Source organism: Panulirus ornatus, chromosome 22, assembly GCF_036320965.1.
Source record: "Panulirus ornatus isolate Po-2019 chromosome 22, ASM3632096v1, whole genome shotgun sequence".
Classification (NCBI taxonomy): Eukaryota; Metazoa; Arthropoda; class Malacostraca; order Decapoda; family Palinuridae; genus Panulirus; species Panulirus ornatus.
The window spans coordinates 18,377,694-18,404,485 of NC_092245.1; the positions used below are offsets into that span (position 1 = coordinate 18,377,694).

The window sequence follows — 26,792 nt, forward strand, 5'->3', positions numbered from 1 at the left end:
ACATGCTGTCGATGGGCTTAATCACCGATTACCGCATCAACGAGGTGGCACCAGAAAACAGATGAAGAATGGCCCATCCACTCATACACACCTGTATATACATAAATGCCCATACACGTACATATACAAACATATACATATCAACATGTACACATATACATACACATACACAGCCATATACATATATACAATTGCACATATTCTTACTTACTTGCCCTCATCCATTCTTGGCGACACCCCACCCCACAGGAAGCAGCACTGCTACCCCCCTCTTCAGCGTGGTAGCGTTAGCAAAACAGAAAAAGAAAGGCCATAGTTGTTCACATTCTGTCTCTTGCTGTTTTGTGTAATGCACCGAAACCACAGCTCCCTATCCACATCCTGGCCCCACAGGTCTTTCCATGGTTTACCCCGAATGTTTCACATGCCCTGGTTCATTCCATTGACAGCATGTCGACTCCAGTATACCACATCATTCCAGTTCACTCTATTCCTTGCACTCCTCTCACCCTCCTGTATGTTCAGGCCCCAATCACTCAAAATCTTTTTCACTCCTTCCTTCCACCTCCAATTTGGTCTCCTGCTTCTCCTTGTTCCCTCCACCTCTGACACATATATCCTCTTCGTCAACCTTTCCTGATTCATTCTCTAACTGAAGCCTGTTACCCATTTTATTGACCAACCCTTTTGGGTGTATGAACAACTAGGTAGACTGTGGACTGACTGCCCTGAGCAAAATTTGAATGTATACACTCAACTCTGGATTACCCATGAATGAGTCACAAATAGGAATGCTTAACCACTGACCCACTGAGGTATACAGGGATGTTTCTATTTTTGGTGATATTTTTGTTAGTGGCAACTTTTACCCCATCCTCAATTGTGGAGGTGCACATCATTCTTTGAGGAAAGTATTGTTATGGATGATAGCTGAGGCAATGTTATCTTGTTTCACATACTTTTATTGTGTTCATCCCAAAGTAGTATAAAAAGTAAAATATTTGATTTATAGTATTTTATCTTTAGGTGAAAAATGCTGATGAGTTGTTGAAAAAGATGGGTTGTCCCCGAGAGAAAGAGCTCCAGGTTAAAGTAGTCTCTATATTTGGCAACACTGGGGAGGGCAAGTCGCACACTCTCAACCAGATCTTCTTCAAAGGTGCTGAAGTATTCAAGTAAGTACACCCTGGGACAGATACTGAATATTTTAAGCTGTATATAAGGCCAGTGCATAAGTTATGTGAAACTTGAAGCTTTTGGTTAAGCTTTGTGTTGAAATGATAGTACAGTATTGTCTAAACAAAAATCTAACATATTGAGAAGATAGCAGAATTGCACTGTATTTGATTTTTATTTAAACTATGAGAGCTGTGAGGACCCCTTGTTATCTGAATCCTCTTTTAATTACATCAGATTTAGTGTGAAGTATGAAATTTCATATGCTTGTTTTCTAAAATTTTACAGGACTAGTTCAAATCAGTCTTCCTGTACTCTTGGTGTGTGGGGAGCATATGATGCTTCAAACAAAGCCTTAGTGTTGGACACAGAGGGCATGCTTGGTATTAGCAACAGCTCCAAACAGCGGAAACGCCTCTTGCTGAAGGTATTATGATTTTGATGATTTATCCATCTTTTATAACTCTGATGCGCATTCCCTTCTGGAACTCCCTCAAGGGGATGGCCAAGCAAAAGAGTCCCCATAACCAGTGATATCCAATGCTGCTTCTTATCCTTTAGTGCCTCACCTTTAACAGACCCTTGGCAGAAAGAAGCTCTTGTGCAGTGTTTCCTTAGGCTCCCATCAAAAGTTCCTGCTAACTACTTCTACTTAATGTGTTTATTTATTGCTCTTGCCTAATGTTACCTAGTACTCCTGCCTAATGTTCCTGCCTACTACTTCTACCCAATGGTTCTACGTAATGCTCCTGCCCAGTGTTCATACCAACTACTTCTATTGATTGCTCCTACCTCTAGCCAAAAGGCAGGCTGGTGTATAGTGGTCATTGTTAGAAAATCTAGTGTTTCAAGGAATGAGTTGTGTGAGTTAAGTGTTGTTCGTGTTCTGCATCACAAGGAGAGCTTGTTTGTTTGTTTGTCGACAGAATACCAGCAGTCCACATGTGGGTGAAGCAAAAGAAATATATAATTTGTTCATTATTTGTTCATGTGAATATTTTTTCCTTTTAAAATACTTTGCTTATGTTTACATTTTTTCTTTTAAAATACTTTGTTCATGTTTGCATTTTTTTTTTTAATACTTACAGGCCTTTACCCTTGAGCTTTAGTGCAAGTCAGTAGATGCATGTGCAGTGCATGTAAGTAGAAATAATTTTTCCCATCATTGTGAGGCAGCAGTCTTTACATGTATGGGTGTGGAAGATGGAAGGAAAAGGAAACAGGTGCAAGGACGTATAGCAAGAAGGGAGGTGAAAAGGGCCGCAATGAAGTTGAAGGTAGGAAAGGCACTTGGAATGGATGGGATTATGGCTGAATTGTAAGAGTATGAAGGAGAAAGTGTGATAGAGTGGATGCATTTGATATAAACATTATTTGATATGGACGTAGAAGGTTGTGCCTGAACATTGGATGGAAGCTAATATTGTTCCTTTATTCAAAGGATAATGTTCTAAGGATGTATGTAGCAATAGTAAGGGACTAAGTCTGTTAAGTATACAAGGAAAAATTTTTTTTAGTGTGTTGATTGTTAGAGTGATGGAAGTTACTGAATGCAAAATGAATGAGGTGCAAGAGGGGTTTTAGGAAAGGTTAGTGGAAAAGTATCCAGCAGAAGATATGAAGTAGTATGCAGCTTTTATGTATCTGGAGAAAGTGTATGACAGAGTTGAGTGGAATGCTTTGTGGGATGTGTTGAGGATATGTAGGGTAGGGGGACTACTGTTGCCTGGTGCAAAAGCCTTCTGTAGTAGAGCAAATCCATGTGTAAGAGTGGACGGAGATATAAGTAAGAGTATTTGAAAACATGTGGGACTGAGGCAGGGCTGTATAATGTCACCATGGCTGATTGACGTAACTGTGGGTGGAGTGATGAGAGAGATGAAAGCAAAATTAGGGAAAGGAGGTGCAGATATGAAGTGTGATGGAGAGATATGGTGTCTAGTAATAAGTTTGTTTGTGGATGGTACTGAGATGTTTGCTGAGAGTGAATGGAAGCTGTAGAAGGCTTTATATGTGTGTTATGATATGTAAGCATAGGCACTTGAAGGTCCTCTCATCCCCACCAGACTGCATACTCACCCCTCTCTTCAAAACTTGCATTTACCTACCTAACAACCCCATCTATAAATAACTTAAACAAACAACCATGGTGACATCACACCCCCTGCCGTAGACCGACATTCACTGGGAACCAATCATCTCCTCTCTTCCTACTCATACACAAACCTTACATCCTTAGTAAAAACTTTTCACTGCTTCTAGCAACTTATCTCCCACACCATATACCCTTGAGACCTTCCACAAAGTTATGGAAACTGAGATCACTACCTGGAAGAGTGAAAATGGGTAGCTTTGAAGGTATTTTTAAAGTACCAAAAGGAGTTTTACACTCGTGGAGCGTCATCTCTTGAAAATTTTGTAAGATCCTACAAGTACTTAAGTTTATGTAATCTGTTTACATTAACCATGGCATCAATCATTCTGTTCCATTCATCCAACTCTCTTACAATAAAGGTATTCCTTTGGTTGCTCTATCCCTACTTTTCTTACAACTGTTCATTGTCCATGGCATAGATCTGTTTTAAGAACGTACCCCACATTCCTTAAGCTCTTTAGTCTAAGTTCTCTGAAGCCCATCTGCAGTCAGAGGTTGTGCTGTCATAAATACCAAACCATAGCATAATCTTTCAAGATATGTCTTATTTTGCAGGTCCTTGCAGTGTCTGATGTGATTATTTACCGAACACGTTCAGAAAGACTCAACACAGATATGTACAAGTTCTTGGCTGAGGCATCACGAGCATATACAAAGTAAGTGGAAAACAAAACTGTATGGAGAATAGTTTGTTTGTCGTTCTTTAGTCTGGTTTTCAAATTCATCAGCATATGTGATATCATCAGTGCTTCACATCCAAAATATGGCACATATGATTAGAAATGTTAAAGGAAGGAGGTTAGGGGGCACACAAGCACTTAAGTGCAATATTCATGAAAGTGTGGAAGGAAAGCTATGTGCCTAAGAATTGAATAATTTTGGTCATAATACTGGATTTTATTGATAAGACTTTCAGATTTAACTTTAGGGAAATTATCCTCACTCTGCACAGTTTGTTGGTTTGCCCTTACCATGGTTACCCATATTAAAAAAAGAGACATAGAAAGAGACAGTACAGTAGCAAGCAAATGAGAAACAAATCATATAAAAGCTAGCTAAATGCCTTAGATTTATTAAACTTCGAAAAGTGAAAGTTAAGAAATTATCTGATGATAAAACTTTGTTCTTTTCCTCAATGAATTGTTCATATGAAGGCTCTCCCTCCTGTGGTGGGTTCACAACACACTCCATTACAGCCTGACCAAGTGTTGTTGGACAAAGCTTGGCCGAGATACTCTTTAGGTACAAAGCCTTCACTTGAGGATCCAAATTGACAATCTCTGCATACCCACCTCTAAGACCACATTCCCCCATATATCCTTTGGAGCAGGACATGAAAGAAGCAAGTTCCATTTGGTTATAAGGGGCTCCCATTTCCATTGTCACTTTCTTGAAGGAGTGGAATTTACTACCTTCTGCATATACATTATCCTGGTACACCTCATCAGCAAAGAGGAACAATTTCTTTTCATGGGCAAATCTTATGACATTTTCAATATTCTCTCTGCTGAGTACACTTCCTGTTGGATTCCCTGGATTAATGACAACCAAGGCTTTTGGATTACACAGTTTCTTGCCTTCTTCATAGGCACGCTCTAGTTCTGATATTTCAAGCCCCCAGTTTGTGGACTCATCTAGGTAGTAACCCACCTGATGCAAATCAAATTCAGCTATGGTTGGAGAATACAGTGGGTACTGTGGAATAGGAATCATGACAAGTTTTATCATCACTTGCAAAGCGTGCCAAGATGGTTGCTGAAACATTTAATTCTGTGCCAGGAATGTCATGCAATATTGTTCAAGGAGCCATGTATGCTTTTCCACAGATAATGATACCAGAAAGAGCTATAGAAGCTGCAAAAACAGCAGGTCAAGCTCCAGATGTATTCTATGCATTCCAGTTGCTTGAAAACACTGGTATTTGTATTGTCCCAGGCAGTGGATTTGGACAGCAACCAGGAACATACCACTTTAGAACCACCATCCTGCCCCAAGAAGAGATGCTTAGGACCATGCTTGAAAAGTTCCACGAGTTCCATGTTAATTTCCTTAAGCTTTATGAGAAGAAATCCGCGAACCTATAACTGCAGCTGCAAGCATCGTCTTAAATATGAAGTAGAGTCCAAGAAATTTTGATATTTTTGTCCTTTATCTGAATCTGATATGCCATTTCTCATCCTATAGCTGAAATTTCTTTATTTTAGTAATTGATAGTTGATATTGCTCAACATATTCCATGGCCTCATGGCCATGATCCTCACATATCTGAGCTGTAGCACCTAGATATGTATTATCTTAAGCTTCCTACAAGTAACTCTGAAAAGCTTGTACTTGGCACTGATGCTCTGTACATTTCTGAAAATTTGACAAAGACTAATGTTTGTATATATATCATGATTTTGAAAATGAGTTAAAGGGTATTGATATAGATATTATTACTTTTATAAAACTCTAGATAAGGAGGTTAGGCACTTGTTATAGCTGCACTCTGTATTTTATGTCTTTGTTTTGTTAGGAAGCAGTAACAGATTGTTCGTTTTTGTTCATTCTTAGTATTGAAAATTTTACCAACTCATGTTACACTAATCACCAGATATATATATATATATATATATATATATATATATATATATATATATATATATATATATATATATATATATATATATATATATATATATGTATGTATCCCTGGGGATAGGGGAGAAAGAATACTTCCCACGTATTCCCTGCGTGTCGTAGAAGGCGACTAAAAGGGGAGGGAGCGGGGGGCTGGAAATCCTCCCCTCTCACTTTTTTTTTTTTTTTTTTTTTTTTTTTTTTTTTTTTCAAAAGAAGGAACAGAGAATTCGGCCAGGTGAGGGTATTCCCTCAAAGGCCCAGTCCTCTGTTCTTAACGCTACCTCGCTAATGCGGGAAATGGCGAATAGTTTGAAAGAAAAAGAAAGAAGAAATTATCTAATACAGATATTCAAAATTATCAAAGGCTCTGATATATCAATATAACAAGCTATTTGATTAAGGCTTGATATGTCTGATTTTCCTCTTGGTATTGAATACAAACTGATGGACAAACTTTTTACCAAAAATGAGGTTAAGTACTTTTTCTTCAACAGTATTGTTAACATATGGATTGATTTACCAGTTAGATTCATTGAAAGCAGTATTGTATATACATTTAAGAATAGATTTGATAAATAATTTGTTTCAGATGTATGACAGACTTTATTTGTGGTTCCTTAGTTACTTGAAAAGTTTACTAGTTTTTTCTTTGTATCATCTTTATACCTTTCTACTCTTATGACACTAACCTGTGAGTTTTTAATCTCTTTCACCTTTACAAATATCCTTGAGAGGAAAATTCTATTTTCCTCTCTTGATTTGGAAATGCATAATGGGATTTTGATTTGTCAGTTAATGTGATTTGTTACAACAGGTACTTTCGAGCTGACCTGGAGGCAGTAGCACGCAAAGCAGAGTGTGACTGCATTTTTGGTCCTCCTGTGTTTATATTCCATGACACAAGGCACACCAATGTTTTGATTGAAGGTAAACCCTGCCCCCTCGTGTTACTTCACTTGTATATAACTGATTCTCTGTACTTGTATCAAAAAGTGGTTTGTGCTTTACTTTATATCAACTGTGTTGCATCTAATTGATATGATGACTTACTTCTAGAGATGAAGTATTAACACCTGATATAATGGCCTATGGCGTGACAGATTTCTTGACATGGTTTTGATCATGGTTTTGTATTCTGCCTTACGTCAGGAAAGAATTAAACTCTTAAGGTGACAGTTTTCATTACTTCCATCTTGGATATGAAGAGTTCAACAGAGACAACCTGAGAATCATATAGGCCATTGTTCCAGTTTCATCAGATCAACTGTTTAATGATATACAGTTTTTTCATTGGAGTAGCATAGCCTTGCATAAGATGAAATGTGTCAAATTGTCTTGAGTGGATGGTATTACAGTTGAATTTCTCAAGAAAGGGGGTGAGTGTGCTGTTAATTGATTATTTAGGATTTTCAACATATGTATACATCATGCAAATGAGTGGGAGATGTATAAAAGAAAGAGACAGGAGGGCAAGAGAAAGGTGCAAGAGGTGAAAAAGAGGGCAAATGAGAGTTGGGGTGAGAGAGTATCATTAAATTTTAGGGAGAATAAAAAGATGTTTGGTAAAGTGTGTGAAAGAAGAAAGTTAAGAGTAAATGTGAATAAGAGTAAGGTTATTAGGTACAGTAGGGTTGAGGGTCAAGTCAATTGGGAGGTAAGTTTGAATGGAGAAAAACTGGAGGAAGTAAAGTGTTTTAGATATCTGGGAGTGGATCTGGCAGCGGATGGAACCATGGAAGCGGAAGTGAACCATAGGGTGGGGGAGGGGGCGAAAATCCTGGGAGCCGTGAAGAATGTGTTGAAGTCGAGAACATTATCTTGGAAAGCAAAAATGGGTATGTTTGAAGGAATAGTGGTTCCAACAATGTTGTATGGTTGCGAGGCGTCGGCTATGGATAAAGTTGTGCGCAGGAGGGTGGATGTGCTGGAAATGAGATGTTTGAGGACAATGTGTGGTGTGAGGTGGTTTGATCGAGTAAGTAATGTAAGGGTTAGAGAGATGTGTGGAAATAAAAAGAGCGTGGTTGAGAGAGCAGAAGAGGGTGTTTTGAAATGGTTTGGTCACATGGAGAGAATGAGTGAGGAAAGATTGACCAAGAGGATATATGTGTCGGAGGTGGAGGGAACGAGGAGAAGTGGGAGACCAAATTGGAGGTGGAAAGATGGAGTGAAAAAGATTTTGTGTGATCGGGGCCTGAACATGCAGGAGGGTGAAAGGAGGGCAAGGAATAGAGTGAATTGGATCGATGTGGTATACCGGGGTTGACGTGCTGTCAGTGGATTGAATCAGGGCATGTGAAGCGTCTGGGGTAAACCATGGAAAGTTGTGTGGGGCCTGGATGTGGAAAGGGAGCTGTGTTTTCAGGCATTATTGCATGACAGTTAGAGACTGAGTGTGAATGAATGGGGCCTTTGTTGTCTTTTCCTAGTGCTACCTCGCACACATGAGGGGGGAGGGGGATGGTATTCCATGTGTGGCGAGGTGGCGATGGAAATGAATAGGGGCAGACAGTGTGAATTGTGTGCATGGTTATATATGTATGTGTCTGTGTGTGTATATATATGTGTGCATTGAGATGTATAGGTATGTATATTTGCATGTGTGGGCATGTGTGTGTGTGTACATTGTGTGTGGGGGTGGGTTGGGCCATTTCTTTCGTCTGTTTCCTTGCGCTACCTTGCAAACGCGGGAGACAGCGACAAAGCAAAAAAAAAAAATATATATATACATATGTATGTATATGTGCATATGTGTGGATGGGCCATTCTTCATCCATTTCTTGGTACTACCTCGCTAACACAGGAAACAGTGATCAAGTATAATAAATAATGAATGTTTGGATTCAGCATGCAAAAGTACATAAAAAACAGATATTTCTTTCCATGGGACAAAATCTTTCTTGACCAGCGTAATTATAACGATGATGATAATGATAACAGTAATTATGATGGTATTAGCACAGAGACACTTAACACATGATGTTTGTTTCAGAGTTGGGCCAGAAACCAGAGGAGCAACTGAAGGAGAATTTTACAAAGCAGAATCTTAAGATTGATGGCTTTAATAGCTTACATTATATTGGTGAACGTAATACTGGAAATGACACGGACTTCAAAAGAATTAAACAAGCTATAACTGAAGAGCTCCAAAATAATAATGTCCGATCACCACGTCGACCCAAGATTGTCCTTGATATGCTGGAAGTAAGTCTTACCCAATCTTTGATGCATACAAAAAGTGTCATGATCCATGTAATTTTCTTAAGTGAAATACAGGTTATACCTCTAATCCGGTGCTATGTGGTCCAGCAACTCCCATGGTCTGGCACATTTTAAATCTGCCGCCATTAGTTATTAGTATGTGGATCTACTACCAGGGTGGTGCTGTTAGAAGCGCTAAGGCACCAAAATCTGTTTACACTGCAGCCGAGCAAATTAACAGTCCTGTTAATTTCTTGTGTTCAGCTGTTTTAACCCTTCAGGTTGTCATCCAAGACCAAGAGGTGCAGAGGATGGTGCTTGTGTAATAAATGTAAGCATATATCATTATTTCTGCTTGAAAAGGTGAAGTTACTGAAAAAATTAGATAAAGGAACTAATGTAAAGACTGTGTGAGTACTGTGAGATCAAATCATCAACTGTGTATGACTCGGGTCATTTTCTGTATTCCAGCATTTTCTGTGGTCCAACAATGGTCAGGTCTTAATGTTGTTAGATTAAAGAGGTACAACCTGTAGTGTGAAAATACTTTTATTTATTGATAGATAGATTTGAAGAGTATTTTCATAGTTAGATGTACTCCTGTATGCCTTAAGTGAAAGGATTTGTGACTGATAGGGTATATGATGTTATCAGTTGAAAATAGAGGTCAGAGGTCAAATGGAAATTTTGTTAGATGTTACATCACGTTTTTAAGAGGAGTATGGCAAGTGTGACTATTAATTGGCAAAGATTTACTCTGGATACATATATATGGTGAAAATCTAGAGTGGAGGTGAAACTGCTGGAGTAAGCATGGAGAATATGTTTGGAAGCAGACAGGTAGACAAAGGTATTCATTTTTCCACTGAAGAAAGTAAAAGGAATTAACATTGATTACAAGAGCTAAAGAGGAATAGGTTTTTGAGCAGTGTCAGTAAATTATATGGAAAGATAGTAATTTATCATATTAGAAGAGTTAAGGAACCCATGGTAGACTTAAAAAACCTGGTTGTAGGTAGAAAGAGGGTGTGTGGACCAGATTTTTGCTCAAATATTGATAAAGTTTTAGAGCGAAAGAAGATGAATGCAGCATTTATGTATGTTAGAAAGATATATGGTGAATAGGAAAGCTCTTGGAAAAGTTCAGAGTTATATAGTGTGCTTGAATGCCTTCTGAATGCTGTTGAGAGCATATATAATGGAATTAGTCATGGGCCACTCAGGCCACCTGTTGTCTGTCTTTCTCATGTAAACACATTTTCTCTTAAATCTGTATCATCAAGCTGTATAGCATATTTTTTTTCATATTACTCATGGTAAAATTATGTACAGTGTGAATATAATATCTGTAGTAAACATTGTCCAGAACTGAGGGAACTGTCATGGACTGTAAGTCACAGTGGGGCTTGGGCATGAGCAGGAACAGGGACAAAACATCAAATGTGTGGTCCAACATACATACAGTATTATAGTCCTTAAGACATAACATATTAGTACTTTCAGTGATCAGATATTCCAGCTAGGTAATCTGGGAAAAGGAAATGGACTGTATTTATATTTTAGATGAAAACAAACTCGTTAGAAATGAACTTTTAACATATGAGAATTGAAAATTAAAGGAAATCTACAATATTTTCTGTGCTTTTATAGACTCGCCAGTGAAAGTGAATAGTAATACAACTTTTAAGAAGTGGGACATGTATATTCAAGAATTCAGGTAAAAAAGAAAATTTAAGTTTGAATTAGATAAATTTTTAAACTTTCTCAATTTTCTGTATTTATGTAAGGGAGCGGGGGGGCTGGAAATCCTCCCCTCTCATTTTTTTAATTTTCCAAAAGAAGGAACAGAGAAGGGGGCCAGGTGAGGATATTTCCTTAAAGGCCCAGTCCTCTGTTCTTACCGCTACCTCGCTAATGCGGGAAATGGCGAATAGTATGAAAGAAAGAAAGTGCAAGTTTGAGAATAAGTGTAGTATGTGTAGGTTTTCTAAAGTGAGTATGGGAGTCTGTCAAGATTTTGTGATTTCACCATTGCATTTAGATTTCTTTATGGAGCTGTCCCTCTGTAAGATGAGAGTAGATTAGGGTGATAGTAGTGTGCTACTGAAGACATGGAAAATGCAAACAGCCAACAAATATGTAAAGATTTGATAAAGAATGCACAAGAGATAGGGTCCCATGTGTGTAAAACTCTCTCCACATATTGGAATAATTAGTGATGACACACTAATCCAGTATACATTCAAACACTGAAGTCTTCCATAATGAGTGATACATTTTCTGAAAAGGTGCTCGTTCAGTGAACTCTGATTTAATTAATTCCGTTTTCCCATAGGATCTCATCTTGAAAAATCTTTTTACCCAAATCCCATGTAGAAAACTGAGATGTACTCCTGCCCAAAGAATGTAGATCCAATATACTCTCCTAACAAACATAAACCTTTTTGTAAATGAATTTTTTGTTGATTTTGGACCAACCCAAGCAATTTAAGACTGCCAAAAGATAACAATTTTGGGCCAATCCAAACAAATGCCAAAAATAACCTAGCAATATCAGAAATAGATTTACTCTTGGGTACAAACCTGCTGCTCATAATGACCTATATTAACCATGTACATCCACCTCCTTTCAGCACAGAACATTCATTGATACCATGCCAGTTTGCACCACGCCCTTGCAGAACTTTATGATGCTGTGCTCAATTCTTTCCATGTACCTATTACAATATTGTGAGTTATAAAAATCATATGAGCAAGGTTTCTTATGATTGTAAATATGGATTAAGTAATGTTACCTAGTATCAGTGCTTTCTGCCTGACTGATATTATAATGAATACTGTTAAAAAACACAGTGATATGAACATGTGGGATGCAGTACTGTCTGGCTACCAATGTATAACTTTTATGTTTGTGTACAGTTCTTTGTCCAAAGCTTGCTATTGGCTTTGGCAAGAGAACAAGGCACAGATTAACATTAATGTCGAAGCCATATGTTTATTACCTGACAGTACATAATTTCTTTGCATGTACCTTTAATGTTGAATAGCTCTTGTATGCAGTGGACCTGATTGTGCATCATCATCTTGTTGACAATGATCATGTGCTAGGTTCTGTATGACTTTTTACTCCTTGGAAAATTCAGCAATAATTTCTGTCATTTACCCAATCCTTTGATTTCCATGGTTCGACAGACCATGAAAATACCATTAAGATAAGTCTTGTAATGTAAACTTTTAAACTTCCACCTATACTGTTGGTCATTTTTCTTTTTCACTTAGACCATTAACAGAAAGTTTAGTGGGCAGATACACAGCAGTGAACCAGCATTCCCAGATGAATACTTCACATGCACAAGTGTTTGCTCAGCTTGTCAAGCACGTTGCTGTTTATTCATGAACCATGCAACTCATGACAACGGGTCTAAAGACCATGAAGGTGAAAGGCAGTGTAAATATCATCACCAGTTTGAGAACAAGGTAAGATTTTTTGTAATCTTCCATTTCACTTACTTAGGGTTGCAGGGTATTAATTAGTTTTCCTGGACATACTGATACAAATTTAAAAGTACTATCACATTTAAGGAAAACATTTAATGAAAGTAAATATGTTATATATGAATTATTGTTTATCCCTGGAGACAGGGGAGAAAGAATACCTCCCATGTGTTCCCTGCATGTTGTAGAAGGCTGGAAATCCTCCTTTTCCTGTTTTTTTTACTTTTCCAAAAAAGAACAAAGGGGGCCAAGTGAGGACATTCCTCCTAAGGTTCAGTCCTCTGTTCTTTAACGCTACCTCATTAGCATGGGAAATGGTGAATATGTATGAAAAAAAATATACTATTGTTGATGGATAGTCAAATTTAAAGCCTCATATGATGTTATTGCATGCAGTGTCCACCTTGATATTTGAGTTAAGAAAAATAGAAAAAAAATTGCTTTATGAAATGGTAGATTGGCATTTGAAGCAAGAAAAAATACCAAAAAGATATGTAAATACCTTTATGTTGGCCTAGTCCACTGCTGATTGAAGGACTGGTGGGTATGGATGAATGGTCTCAGAGCTTCCAATAAGAGAGAAGGATGTGCAGTGTTTCTTCTTCTTTCTGCACAACTTGGTTTTACATTCTAATTTTACTTCCTGCATAAGCACAGCACCGTTAGTGAATAACGTAGATAAATGTGTTGAAAGTTTACACTGTATCCACTAAATATGAGTGTGATAAGGGAGAGTGGCTGGCACATGTGGAAAGGATTGAGGGTTATTTCCTTTCTTGAACTTAGTTTCACACTTTAGCCTATCTTTTTTTCATACATATTCGCCATTTCCTGCATTAGTGAGATAGCACCTAGAAAAGAGGACTGAGCCTTTGAGGGAAGATCTTAACTTAGCCCCTATCTCTGTTCCTTCTTTTAGAAAAGTAAAAACTGGAGGGGAGGCTTTCCAGCCCCCTGCTTCCGCCTGCTTTAGTTGCCTTCTATAACACACAAGGAATACAAGGAAAGTATTCTTTCTCCCTTATCCCTAGGGATAACTTTAGTCTATCTGTCTCTGTTTATATTTGTGATGCCTGTTCCCTCCTGGAACTCCCTCAAGGAGATCACTGTGGCAAGGGTCAGTATAACTAATGAACTCCATAAACTGCATAAACAGGTACATTGTTGGTGGTGAATAATGCAAATGTATTTAATTTCGATGTACTGTTCCCAGTGAAGATAAATTTGAGGAAGAGTGGCTGGCACATGTGTATTACATATAGGAGATGTGTTCCTATGGAAATATTCTAGCTCTTTACCTATCAGCTACCAAAGTTTCTCCACCATCCTCAACACCCTGTGTTTATTGATAACATCATAGTGAACCAGCACTGAGCTGTCCACTACATATACCTTCCAGGTCCAAGGAGCTATCTTTTCTCCTTACCACATTTGTGTACGAGTTTCTAGCATCCACTCCACAAGTCGCACAATGTCCTTAAACAAAACACTTGACAACACATGACTCGTGCAACCCTTTACTCCACTCGTTATTACTTATTTTCTTAAGTTCCTGTCAGTACATTTTCATTCAAATTTTCTAGTGCCAAATTGGAATGGTGTTACTGGTCATGGTAGGCTTTTTGGTTTCCAGGGCCACTTGATCATCATTAAGCATTTGAAACCTACCCTACTCATTTTTGGGCACTGCTTCTAAACAAGCCTCTTACTCATCATTTCTTCTACATTCATAGTCTCAAATGTAATCTTCCCTCTGTAGAACACCATCTGTCTGATTTTCCTGATCTCTCTGAAACTTAAATGTCTAATGCTGTTTCCTATGTACACCATTAAGATGTTCAGCTTTAATCTGCTCACCTACAGTGAGGTAGCGGCAGGAAAAGACAAAAGAGGCCACATTTGTCCATACTCACAGTCTAGCTGTCATGTGTAATGCACTGAAACCACAGCTCCCTTTCCACATCTAGGCCCGACAGATCTTTCCATGGTTTATCCCAGATGCTTCACATGCCCTGATTCAATCCATTAACAGCACATCAACCCCGATATACCACATCGTTCCAGTTCACTCTATTCCTTGCATGCCTTTCACCCTCTTGTATGTTCAGGCCCCGATCACTCAAAGTATTTTTCACTCCATGCTTCCACCTCCAATTTGGTCTCCCACTTCTCCTCGTTCCCTCCACCTCTGACATATATATCCTCTTTGTCAATCTTTCCTCACTCATTCTCTCCATGTGACCAAACCATTTCAACACACCCTCTTCTGCTCTCTCAACCACTTCTTCATATTACCACACATCTCTCTTACCCTTTCATTACTTACTCGATCAAACCACCTCACAACACATATTGTCCTCAGACATCTCATTTCCAACACATCCACCCTCCTCTGCACAACTCTATCTATAGCTCATGCCTCACAACCATATAACATTGGGCATCAGGGCCATTCTTGATACTCTGATATACTCTGTTGTACCAAGTCAAAGGCAGGTACACTTTACCAATCTCCACATGAACGTTAAAGATTCCCCATTAAGTGATGAATTTTCATTCTTTGTGCCATGTATGCTTGGAATGAATTTATGATAAATATGTGAAAAATATTTGTAATCCAAAACTCACATGGGATACACAGATTGAATAGTCTCACACCAAGGTGTACGTAAGGGGTGGGGGTTACAGTGGGATGATCCCCCTTGAGCTATGCAGTCAGCATAATAACAGTGATGTATTTAGATTTCTATAAATAATTCTGATGATTTTAGTCTCTCAAAAAGGAAAATAGATTTTTTCATACTTGATCACCATATCCCACGTTAGCGTGGTGGCAGCAGGAACAGATTAAGAAAGGCCGTATCCACTTGCGTCCATTCTCTAGCTATCATGTATAATGCACTGAAATAACAGATCCCTGTCCACAAGCAGGTTCCACATACCCTTCCTTGTTTTACTTCGGATAATTCACATTCCCTGGTTCAGTCCACTGACAGCACATTGTCCCAATTACTCTATCTTATGCATGCCTTTCACCCTCCTACATGTGCGGGCCTCAGTCGCAAAAAATTTTTTCTACTCCATCCTTCCATTTCCAATTTGGTTTCCATATTCTCCTTCTTTCCTCCACTTCGGACTCGTATATCTTCTTTGTCAACCATTCCTCACTCTTTCTATCCTTATGTCCAATAAATGATATATGTTTGTAAATAGTATTGTTCTATTGATTTATACTATTGATCAGTGAAATACTATTATTTCACTACCTTTGTAAACCACAGATTCAAGTTTTTAGCACTGAATTTTTGTCTTTAATAGCATCTTGATTTTTTTCATTGAACAAGACAGATTTTTTTTTATCAAAATATGTTTGCCGGTTTCATAATAAACGCTGCTGTTCATCAGCTGTGTTTAGTGTTATGAAAAATAAACTAATTTGCAAAGATGCATTGTGTTCTTATCACTTCTATGGAGCTTTCTTTTTATCATCATGGTGAGTTCATAATTTGCCCTTACATCTTGACCAAATCCCTTGCTTACTTCTTGCTTCTTTCTGTCACCAGCATCCAAGATTCACAGAATTTTACTATATGCATTACCACTTTGTAAATGTACCATACAGATTAGTGTAATAGATGTACTACTTTGATCTTGTATTTTTTTTTTTTTTTTGCTTTGTCGCTGTCTCCCGCGTTTGCGAGGTAGTGCAAGGAAACAGACGAAGGAAATGGCCCAACCCACCCCCATACACATGTATATACATACGTCCACACACGCAAATATACATACCTACACAGCTTTCCATGGTTTACCCCAGACGCTTCACATGCCTTGATTCAATCCACTGACAGCACGTCAACCCCGGTATACCACATCGCTCCAATTCACTCTATTCCTTGCCCTCCTTTCACCCTCCTGCATGTTCAGGCCCCGATCACACAAAACCTTTTTCACTCCATCTTTCCACCTCCAATTTTTGTATTGGTATAATAACCTTTTTCTTTTACAGTGAATAACATTTCTTGTTATTTCAAAAGCATTTATTCCCTCCCCTTTTCATCCTTTATTTGTACATAAGTTACAGTGTCATATTTTGCATGCTTGTTTTCTTTAGTAATTATCTTTTACAGGTTTACTTGTGTCGTAAGTGTGACAGTGAAGGAGAAAGACGAATTGTGGTTCCCAAGACATCATCAGCTAAAGATAACACATGGCTGGGCCTTGCCAAATATGCATGGGCAGGGTAAATACTTAATAGTATTTTCTGGTGACTGATGGATTACTGCAGTTTTAGAACTGAAGAGATCATTGTTGTATTTTATGTATATTTCAGAAGCTGAATCACAGAGTTTCTAGGAGATAAAGGGTTTGATTTAGGAGTATGAAGCATGTCAGTAGTTACTTATAGCCCAAAAAATGAGATATGTGCTTGCATCCAACTACAAGTCTTTGTGCTGTTTTTCTTCTCTAGTTAGAAGGAAATAGAAATAATAGTGTTAGATGGAAAGATGACATTGATAGGTATTTAAGTCTTTTGTGGAGAGTCAGACATATGTTCCATATGAGTAATATAGTGTTCCATGTTTGTTGCTGCTACTGTGATGTCAGGATGTTGTGCTGTAATTTTGAGTTTATCCGTGTATGAAAGGACCTTCATGTCATGGTTTGCTAGAGGTAATGAAATGCCATGTTTAGGACTTTCAGTTGCCCATATTGTCTCAGCTAACATTGAAAAAGTTATTCAAGTGTGTTTGCTACTTGTGGTTATGTATGAAACTGTCAGACCATTGTATGTAGTAGGTTTCTACATTTTTATTGATTCATGTTGCATGTTAGTGCAATTTGTCATCTTAGAAGTCTGATGAGAGGAGGACTTTAGATTTCAAATATTACTTCAAGAGTTTGACTACAGATATGTGCTAGAGTGTGAGAAGTGTGGAGTCATATATCGGAGCCGTCAGTACTGGTATGGAAATGAGTCTCCTGATAGAAGTGTTGTAAAAGAAGAATATCAGCATGTATGGCCAGGGAGTGTCTTAGGAGGAGCAGCACATGCTGGGAGACAGGTATGTTTTGCTGTGAGGGTGGTCTTAGATGGTTATTCAGTCACATGTAAAAGATATTGAAAATATTTTGATTTTGATATAACTAGCTTTAGATCACTCTTTTATTACCTTATGATCAGCTTAAAATGAGTTCATCTTATTGTTAAGTGGCTCTTTACCTCTTCCATTTGCCCTAGGTTTTGGAAGGGGTAGCTGCGTTGGGTTCTGCTATCTCGACAATCTCGGCTCCCCCAGCAAAAGTAGTGTCATCGTGGCTGACAAATCAGGTCAACCCAGCATACTGGACCCCTAATCATTTGTGCACAGTAAGTATATTTATGTAAGATTATCCTGATTAATGCTAGTTTATCAGGAGAGGTATAATAGGAATAGATCTTTTCTCAGTGATTTACTATTAACAAATTTCTGTTGTGGATATTTTTCATGAAACTTAATTGAATGTAAATTTTGACTTGTAGTATATTAAGAATTACCATGATAGGACTGTTTTTCTCTCAGTAATATGCTGTTAACAGGTATCTGTTAGGAAGATATTTCATGAAGCTCAGTACACTAAAATTTATCATGAAGTATATTTCATTATTAATTGTGTCTGTTTCATTGTGTGAAATTTATCATAATGCTATGAATATTTTGAAAATATAACATTTGAATTTGCTCTCTGTTGCAGAATTGTAAGTTGTGTCAAGAGCTTCTCGATACCATTCATCATTGTCGCAAGTGTGGTGAAGGATTTTGTGACAGCTGCTCTGATGTCAAGATGCCTGTGCCTGAGTTGGGTTGGGGTGATGAGCCTGTTAGAGTCTGCAGAAATTGTTTTAAAGCCAGAAATAGCACCAAAGAGGCAAATGATGGTTAGTAACAACATGGAAATTGATGATGTGCAAAGTTATTTTGTATTGTATTTTAGGAGAGCAAACCACTTATTTGCTTTGTGAATGAAAATTGAAAAAGAATTAAAATGAGAGGGAGTGAGTATTTCAAAGCACCTTTGAATGTGTTAGATGATGGGGTGGTGAGTTTGAGACAAGGTGGCATGTTAAATGAGAGGTGTCCTGGCAAATAATAAGGTTAAAAACAGAGGAGGAAGATTAACTTTTGTATAGGATGAAGTGTGGCAAATTGGCAAGGGAAGGGATTGCAGTTAAATTTCTCGAAATGGTGACAGTGTTGTTTATTGGTTAGTCGTAGATGGAAATATATGTACCCTTTTTTACCAGAATGATCCTGAAAAGTTTAACTGCAATTTCTTTTACTTAAACATTTATGTAAATAGTAGTTGGCAGACAGCCACCGACCAGGAGGATATATTACTGATACTACTCACCTGGGTATTGGGAGGGTTAGTGATGGCTGTGTCGAGAGCCAGCACTTCACTGGTTGTTAAGTTGCTTTTCTTTGACTCAGGTAGCTGTCTTTTCTTTTTGGCTTACCTGTACATGGGCTGCTGGTATTTTGACTACACAAATATATATTCCTTCCTAGTCACAAATAACTCTTGACAACACTTAACTCACACAGCTCATTCTTTGAAACTCAAAATTTTCTTGTGGTGGGTGCTTTGCGCTATCCCTACCTTTTGGCAAAACGTTAGGAGTAGTAGATAGAAGTAGTTGGTAGGAACATTAGTCAGCAGCTTCAGCTAAAGCTTTAGGTAGAAACATGAGGCAGAAGTAGTATGTTGGAGCATTATCTGGGAGCATTAGGTAGAAGCAGTAGCTTGTTACATTAGGGAGGAATATTAGAAGTAATTGGTAGGAACATTAGGCAAGAGCCTCTGAAAGCAGTGCACTAGACTTGCCATCTGCCAGTGGCCTGTTAAATTTAAGGCACTAAAGGCAAAGAAGTACCACTGGCATTCCCCAGTTAAGGGAATGGGCATTAGAGATATATAGATAGGAATTTCAACATGAAATCACATTGTGAAAAACCATTAATGTGCATGTGCATCAATGAACTGTAATTTCTTCATCATTTATAGGAAACTTAACTGTTCAGTTCTGTTGCCTTCAAATTCATTAGAACTGAAGCATAAATTAAAAGGAGGATAAATAATGAGGAAACAACACCTGTTTCCATCCTGGTCTTGAGGTTTTCTTCAGTCACTCACAGATAGTGCTGAATATATGCATAATTTTATTGAAAAAATGCATACCACATCAAGGTTACCGTACATTCTCAATATAGTCTCATTAATATGTACCAAATTCTACCTGTTTGAGATTATGCTGCAAGCAAAACGTCTCCATTGGTGAGGCTGTATCATTTTTAGGTGCTTGCTTTATTGTATCTTAAAGTATTAGCTCAAAACCAATAAACTAGGTCAGTGATTCCTTTAAAACCTCCATTGGATAATCATTTTATTCCTCTGTATCTATCTATATCTCTGATGCCTGTTCCCTCCTGGAACTCCCTCAAGGGGTTGGCCATGGCTAAAGTTTCCAGAATTGGTGAACTCCAGTGCCGCTTCTTTGTCTTTAGTGCCTCGCCCTTGACAGGCCATTAGCAGAGGGCAACTCCAGCTTAGTGTTTCTTATGTGTACTAATTATGAGTTTAACACCCAGTTTTTACTTTTTGAAAGGAAGTCGGCAAATAGTGGAATCAGTATTTCAATAATGTCTCGGTTTTTATTTTACAGGTTAGGAAACTCATTCTCATTATTTTGTCATATTTCATGTTTTCAGATTATGATTGTTCTGGTGATGAGCGAACAGTACGCGTTCGACAAGTTAGTGAAGTGATCTCTGGAACATTGGCATCTGTGGCAAAATATCCTATAGGTAAGAAATATACTACATGAAGATAAACTTTCATTTTCCGGTCTTATGTGTATCTCCCTCCAGTGTTCAAGATACTGGATTCTATGAAACTCCCATACAGACCATGATGTGTGCTCATTTCTTTAGTTTCCTCCCTCAAGACACTGTTATCACACAACTGTTTAACCCAGATTTCTCATTTCCCATGAAAAGCCTGAAGTGGGAGATTTAAGTAAATGATATTGATGCAGTAAGGAACATGTGAGTAATTGTTCATATGGAAAAATGAATGGTATAGAGGGTAAATGTAATGGCAGGACAGTACATGAGACACTTCAGAGAAACAGGCACTAGCCCTTGTTGCATCAGCTCGAAATCCACTTTGAAGTTACAAGACAACAGATGGATAGTTGCAAATAAACAAAGAAAGCAAAAGATATAGAGAACGGTATGATGAGAGGAAATAAAAAATTAAGAACGAAGCTGAGTACGTAGTTTAATGCAGTCGTGGGATTTTTGTAGTTGAATCAAAAGGTTAAGTGGTATGGAAGTGAGGGAGAGATTAAAGAGATTAAGAAATGTAGATTAGATTTATTGAAATCAGATGTAGCATGGTGAAGATAGAAAGATTATTGTAAAGATCTGTTGAATATTAGGTGCTAGAGAAAGTAGAATAGACACTCATGAAGAGGTTAGAAAACAAGAAAAGTAATATAATACAATAAGGTACTTGAAGTAGACCAAGTGATGTTATTACTAATAATACTTGCTTCCAGGTTGGCAGAAGACCTGTCACTGAACATAAGGTTTCCAGGCTTAGCTCTCTCCGGAATTTTGAGTTAAGTTACATGCTGTTGGTGAGCTAGGTCTTTCATTGGATGCTGATAATTATTACCAAACTAATGTTCACTGAACAAACACTAGCAGAATCACAATTTACACTGTAAACCATTATGCCTTTAGGACCATTCAGTATATAGATTGTTCGGGGAAATGGATTAAGAATGCTCACAAGTGTATTTATCTGCAGTATTTTTAGGGCAGAGATGGGTATGTTTGATGGCATAGTTGTTCTGCCATTACTGTATTAATGTGTCGTGGACCCTAAATGGAAGAAAGTTAATGTGTTAGAATTGAAATGCCTAAGAACAATATGTGGCATGAGGAGAGTTAATGAAATGAGTAATAATAATGTGAGAGAGGTGAGGCAGTAAGTGGAGGATGCTTGAGAAAGTGGAACAGGGTGAGCTGAAATTATTTGAACACATGGAGAGGATAAGTATGGAGAGACTGACTTAAAGGATATGTGTTGGAAGTGCAGGGAACAAGGAAGAGAGGGAGACAGGAAGAGACGGAGTGAAATACACTTTGAGTTACCTGGGTCTGAAATTGCAGGAGGATGTGATATATTCACATGAAAATGTGAATTGGAAGAGGATGGATGTATTGGAAATTAAATGTTTGAGGACTGTATGGGGTGTGGGAACATTCACATAAAAATGTGAATTGGAAGAGGATGTATGTGGTGTGGGAAGGCTTGGTTGTGTAAGGAATGACAATGTAAAAGAGAGATGTAATATTAAGCAGAGTATGATTAAGAAACCTGAACATGATATGTTGAAATGGTTTGGACATATATAGATGTGTGAAGAGAAACCAACTAAGAGGATGTATGTGTCAGAAGTAGAGGGATCAGACTCAGGGTAGACCAAGAGGAGATGGAAGGATAGAGTTATTTGGCATGAACATCCAGGAGGGTGGGAGGCATGCATGGAATAGAACAAATTGGAGTGATGAACAATACAGGATGTGTCATGCTGTCGTTGGGCAGAGCAAGGGCACATGAAGTAGTCAGGGAAACCACGGAAAGGTTTATGGGGCTTGGCTGTGGAAAGGCTTTTTGCTTGTTTCAGTGCATTATAATCGATGTGGATGTGAACAAATGAGGCTGTCCTTGATCTGTTCCTGATACTTCCTACTTGCTTTAACTACCTTTGCACTGTACTATCATTAAAATGCACTGAGCATCTGTATTGACAACATTTTCCTCCTATGTATCATTCTGTAACTTTTAAAGTGCCACATATAGATCAACAGTGTAAATATAAGAAGATATATGCCTCATTGATAACCATTGGCCATCTTTTTTTCAGAATTTCTGAAAGATAGTACTCGACCATCATATTGGATTCCTGATGAAATCATAACAAATTGTGCAGTTTGCGACAAAGAATTTGGTCCAAGACTAACTTTACATCATTGTCGGGCATGTGGTCAAGGTGTTTGTGATGGATGCTCTCCAAGTCTTAGGCCGGTTAAGGAACGAGGTTGGGATCACCCAGTTCGAGTTTGCAACAACTGCCTTAAATAGTCAAAGCCTTGATGCCTGTGTTTTAATGTGTAAGTAAAGGTCTTTTCTAAATTTTTCGAAAATTCTACAAGTTTGAATACCATTCTTCAGAAAAACTACCCTCAGGAATATATATCACTTTTCAGAAAACTGTTTTGTTTGTAGCACTTTGTGTGTTTTTAGCACATTGGCAGGGAAGATACCTGTATCCATAACTTGGAGTTTGAATTTTGATAACTTTTTATGAATAGTGCAATAAGTGGGATAAGGAGATTTTATTGGATGAAAATAAAAATAAATTCATTTTATTCTGATGGTACAGGCCTTGACCTGTGTCTCAGTAGTTGACAGCACCAAAGTTAACAGTCCCCAAATACAGAACTTTAAGCTGAAGTGCTTTACTCTTACATTCAGCCATAATACTGCCACTGAGAACCAAAGATATTGTGATAGAATATTATCAGATACAGGAACATATAGTGACAGCAATAAACTGCATGTGTGATCAACATTAATCTTGTGATGTTATATACACCTTCAGAAAAACAAGACTTGCCTATGTGAATGGTTGGTTAATTTAACATAATACTTTAGGTCAGGCTCTGTAGAGATGATAGTAGCAAGATCTGGGATAATCCAGATTTTCCAATATTTGTTACATGAATACAGTAATGAGAACTGTGTCAGAGTAAGTTCATAGGTACAGAAATACCTGAAGTTTCAAGGGCAGTTTGTGTTATTCTCTCACATTTAATATCTTACATCAAGTGACAGACAAGAAAATAGTTGCTCTTACTGGAAAAAGAGTAAAGTGGTGGGCTATGTATAGAAACTTAAAGGAAAGAATAGATATTAAGTTTTATGAAATGTGCTCCAAGATGTCTGCTTACATACCATTATGTGCATTCAGGCATATGTGGGTTGTTAAAGAATATAGATAAAATAGAAAAAATATAGGTTATCGTGATAATGGTATGAAAGTAAGAAGTACATGTGTATTATCATACAATTTTTAGCTTGCCTTTATGAAGAAAGAGGTAGAGCTGTTGCAGTGCCCATACCATTCATGTTAAAGTCCATTTTAGCATCTGCATTTAGATTAAGGTTTTCAATAAAGTTACGAAACTCTAATGAGTAGAGGCAAGCTTTTTTAATTGGTGTTTAGCTATGGTTTACATATATATATATATATATATATATATATATATATATATATATATATATATATATATATATATATATTATTTAGTTCCTTTGAAAAGTAATTGAGATTATTTGATGTTTAGGAAATCTGGTTCATATTCCTTTAATTTTTGTATCATACTGAACACAGTATTATATTTTAATTTAATGCTTTAGTATCATATGCATTACTAAGCTACATGTGATTCATATTGCTATGTTTATTGAAATTATCTTTTATTGTAGAAATTTATATTGAAGTATGTTATTCTAAATCTTGCATAACACATTCAGAAAATGTTATGAAAACCTGTATTATGTACAGTGATCCTTTCCACAAGAATCACTTGATTTAAAGAAATATATACTAAATATTTTTCTTGCTTGTACCCATTATCATTAGAACATCATGCGACAGGTTGTTTGTTAGTATTGTACTGTTTTAAATGTTATCTGGAAATACATAGGGTGCCTCATATATACTAAATTTAATTAGATATTTTGATTTTTAATATGATACGTTAAAGGCTCAATTGAAACTAGGTCATTAGTTATGGAGACTCTATTGCCACCCACTTGAGGGAGTTCCAGTTAGGAACAGGCATCAGAGATATAGTGTAGCATAGCAAGGTGCTATTTTAGTACATGTCATACCCATGAAGAGAGGCTTGAATTTAAAAACTGAAGACCATACCACAGTACCAGTCTTCCACTGCCATGCTGGGACAAACAGATTGTAGTTCAAGCTAACAGGAACCGATATTGCTGTTCCACATAACTGAATCATGCACTAACTCCAATTATTCTTTTATGTCAGTCACCAGATATTAGTGGGATTTTATATAGTACATTGTATTTTTATTCATATGCTCATGTGCGCTTCAGCACTATTATTGTGTATTCTTTTTGAAAAAGAAATTCCCATTGAAAAAAATATCCCATATAGAATATCTCGGTATCATACTTTATAGATGTTACCCAAAACCGTGGTATACTTTCCTCCATGTTGGTGTGGATGGATGAAGAATTGACATGGATCCTTATTATATATGTAAATATTCTTCATTATTTAAGTTACTGTATATGATGATTATGGTTATTTCTAGGTGTGACTTTGTTCTAAGCACACCTAAATACATGACACAATATTTTTTTTTCATACATATTCGCCATTTCCTGCATTAGCGAGGTAGCATTAAGAACAGAGGACTAAGCCTGAGGGAAAATTCCTCAGTTGGCCTAATTTTTTTTTTTTTTTTTTTTTTTTGAAATGCAAAAAACTGGAGGGGAGGGTTTCCAGCCTCCTGCTCCCTCCCCTTTAAGTCGCCTTTTACGACACACAGGCAATATATGGGATTTTTTTTTCCCTTACCCCCAGGGTAAACCATGGAAAGGTCTGTGGGGCCTGAACATGTATAGGGAGCTGTGGTTTTGGTGTATTACACATGACAGCTAGAGACTGGGTGTGAACAAAATTGGTCTTTTTTGTCTGTTTTCCAGGTGCTACCCTGCTGAAGCAAGGAGTAGCAATGCTGTTTCCTGTGGAGCGGGGTAGTGCCAGGAATGGATAAGGGTAAGCAAGTATATGTATGTGTAAGCGTATGTATATGTTTTTTTTTTTTTCTTTACTTTGTCGCTGTCTCCCGCGTTTGCGAGGTAGCGCAAGGAAACAGACGAAAGAAATGGCCCAACCCACCCCCATACACATGCCTTGATTCAATCCACTGACAGCACGTCAACCCCGGTATACCACATCGCTCCAATTCACTCTATTCTTTGCCCTCCTTTCACCCTCCTGCATGTTCAGGCCCCGATCACACAAAATCTTTTTCACTCCATCTTTCCACCTCCAATTTGGTCTCCCTCTTCTCCTCGTTCCCTCCACCTCCGACACATATATCCTCTTGGTCAATCTTTCCTCACTCATTCTCTCCATGTGACCAAACCATTTCAAAACACCCTCTTCTGCTCTCTCAACCATGCTCTTTTTATTTCCACACATCTCTCTTACCCTTACGTTACTTACTCGATCAAACCACCTCACACCACACATTGTCCTCAAACATCTCATTTCCAGCACATCCATCCTCCTGCGCACAACTCTATCCATAGTCCACGCCTCGCAACCATACAACATTGTTGGAACCACTATTCCTTCAAACATACCCATTTTTGCTTTCCGAGATAATGTTCTCAACTTCCACACATTCTTCAAGGCTCCCAGAATTTTCACCCCCTCCCCCACCCTATGATCCACTTCCGCTTCCATGGTTCCATCCGCTGCCAGATCCACTCCCAGATATCTAAAACACTTCACTTCCTCCAGTTTTTCTCCATTCAAACTCACCTCCCAATTGAATTGACCCTCAACCCTACTGTACCTAATAACCTTGCTCTTATTCACATTTACTCTTAACTTTCTTCTTTCACACACTTTACCAAACTCAGTCACCAGCTTCTGCAGTTTCTCACATGAATCAGCCACCAGCGCTGTATCATCAGCGAACAACAACTGACTCACTTCCCAAGCTCTCTCATCCCCAACAGACTTCATACTTGCCCCTCTTTCCAAAACTCTTGCATTCACCTCCCTAACAACCCATCCATAAACAAATTAAACAACCATGGAGACATCACACACCCCTGCCGCAAACCTACATTCACTGAGAACCAATCACTTTCCTCTCTTCTTACACGTACACATGCCTTACATCCTCGATAAAAACTTTTCACTGCTTCTAACAACTTGCCTCCCACACCATATATTCTTAATACCTTCCACAGA

The 26,792-nt window shown here is 37.9% G+C and overlaps 2 protein-coding genes across 7 annotated transcripts in view; one reads left to right on the forward strand and one right to left on the reverse strand.

Annotated features, from left to right (window-relative positions):
- Nucleotides 1–24,386, forward strand: part of LOC139756596 (zinc finger FYVE domain-containing protein 1-like) — a 47,389-nt gene extending 23,003 nt beyond the window's left edge. For all 6 annotated transcript variants that reach the window (XM_071676230.1, XM_071676232.1, XM_071676235.1 and 3 more), the window contains 12 exons: nucleotides 1,027–1,175; nucleotides 1,465–1,603; nucleotides 3,887–3,987; nucleotides 6,768–6,880; nucleotides 8,946–9,157; nucleotides 12,434–12,631; nucleotides 16,780–16,892; nucleotides 17,562–17,715; nucleotides 17,892–18,020; nucleotides 18,386–18,569; nucleotides 20,401–20,496; nucleotides 22,629–24,386. In XM_071676230.1, coding sequence (XP_071532331.1) covers nucleotides 1,027–1,175; nucleotides 1,465–1,603; nucleotides 3,887–3,987; nucleotides 6,768–6,880; nucleotides 8,946–9,157; nucleotides 12,434–12,631; nucleotides 16,780–16,892; nucleotides 17,562–17,715; nucleotides 17,892–18,020; nucleotides 18,386–18,569; nucleotides 20,401–20,496; nucleotides 22,629–22,846 — 1,806 coding nt within the window. In that variant the 3' untranslated portion in view covers nucleotides 22,847–24,386. The remainder of the gene's footprint in view (nucleotides 1–1,026; nucleotides 1,176–1,464; nucleotides 1,604–3,886; nucleotides 3,988–6,767; nucleotides 6,881–8,945; nucleotides 9,158–12,433; nucleotides 12,632–16,779; nucleotides 16,893–17,561; nucleotides 17,716–17,891; nucleotides 18,021–18,385; nucleotides 18,570–20,400; nucleotides 20,497–22,628) is intronic.
- LOC139756488 (alanine aminotransferase 2-like) lies at nucleotides 4,271–5,191 on the reverse strand. The gene has a single exon (XM_071675933.1). It carries the CDS (start codon nucleotides 5,093–5,095, stop codon nucleotides 4,271–4,273), a length of 825 nt encoding a protein of 274 aa, XP_071532034.1. The 5' UTR covers nucleotides 5,096–5,191.
- Nucleotides 24,387–26,792: the final 2,406 nt, after the last annotated feature.

Coding starts and splice junctions, on each gene's coding strand:
- LOC139756488 (XM_071675933.1), bottom strand. CDS start 5,095: ATGTTTCAGCAACCATCTTGGCACGCTTTGCAAGTGATGATAAAACTT.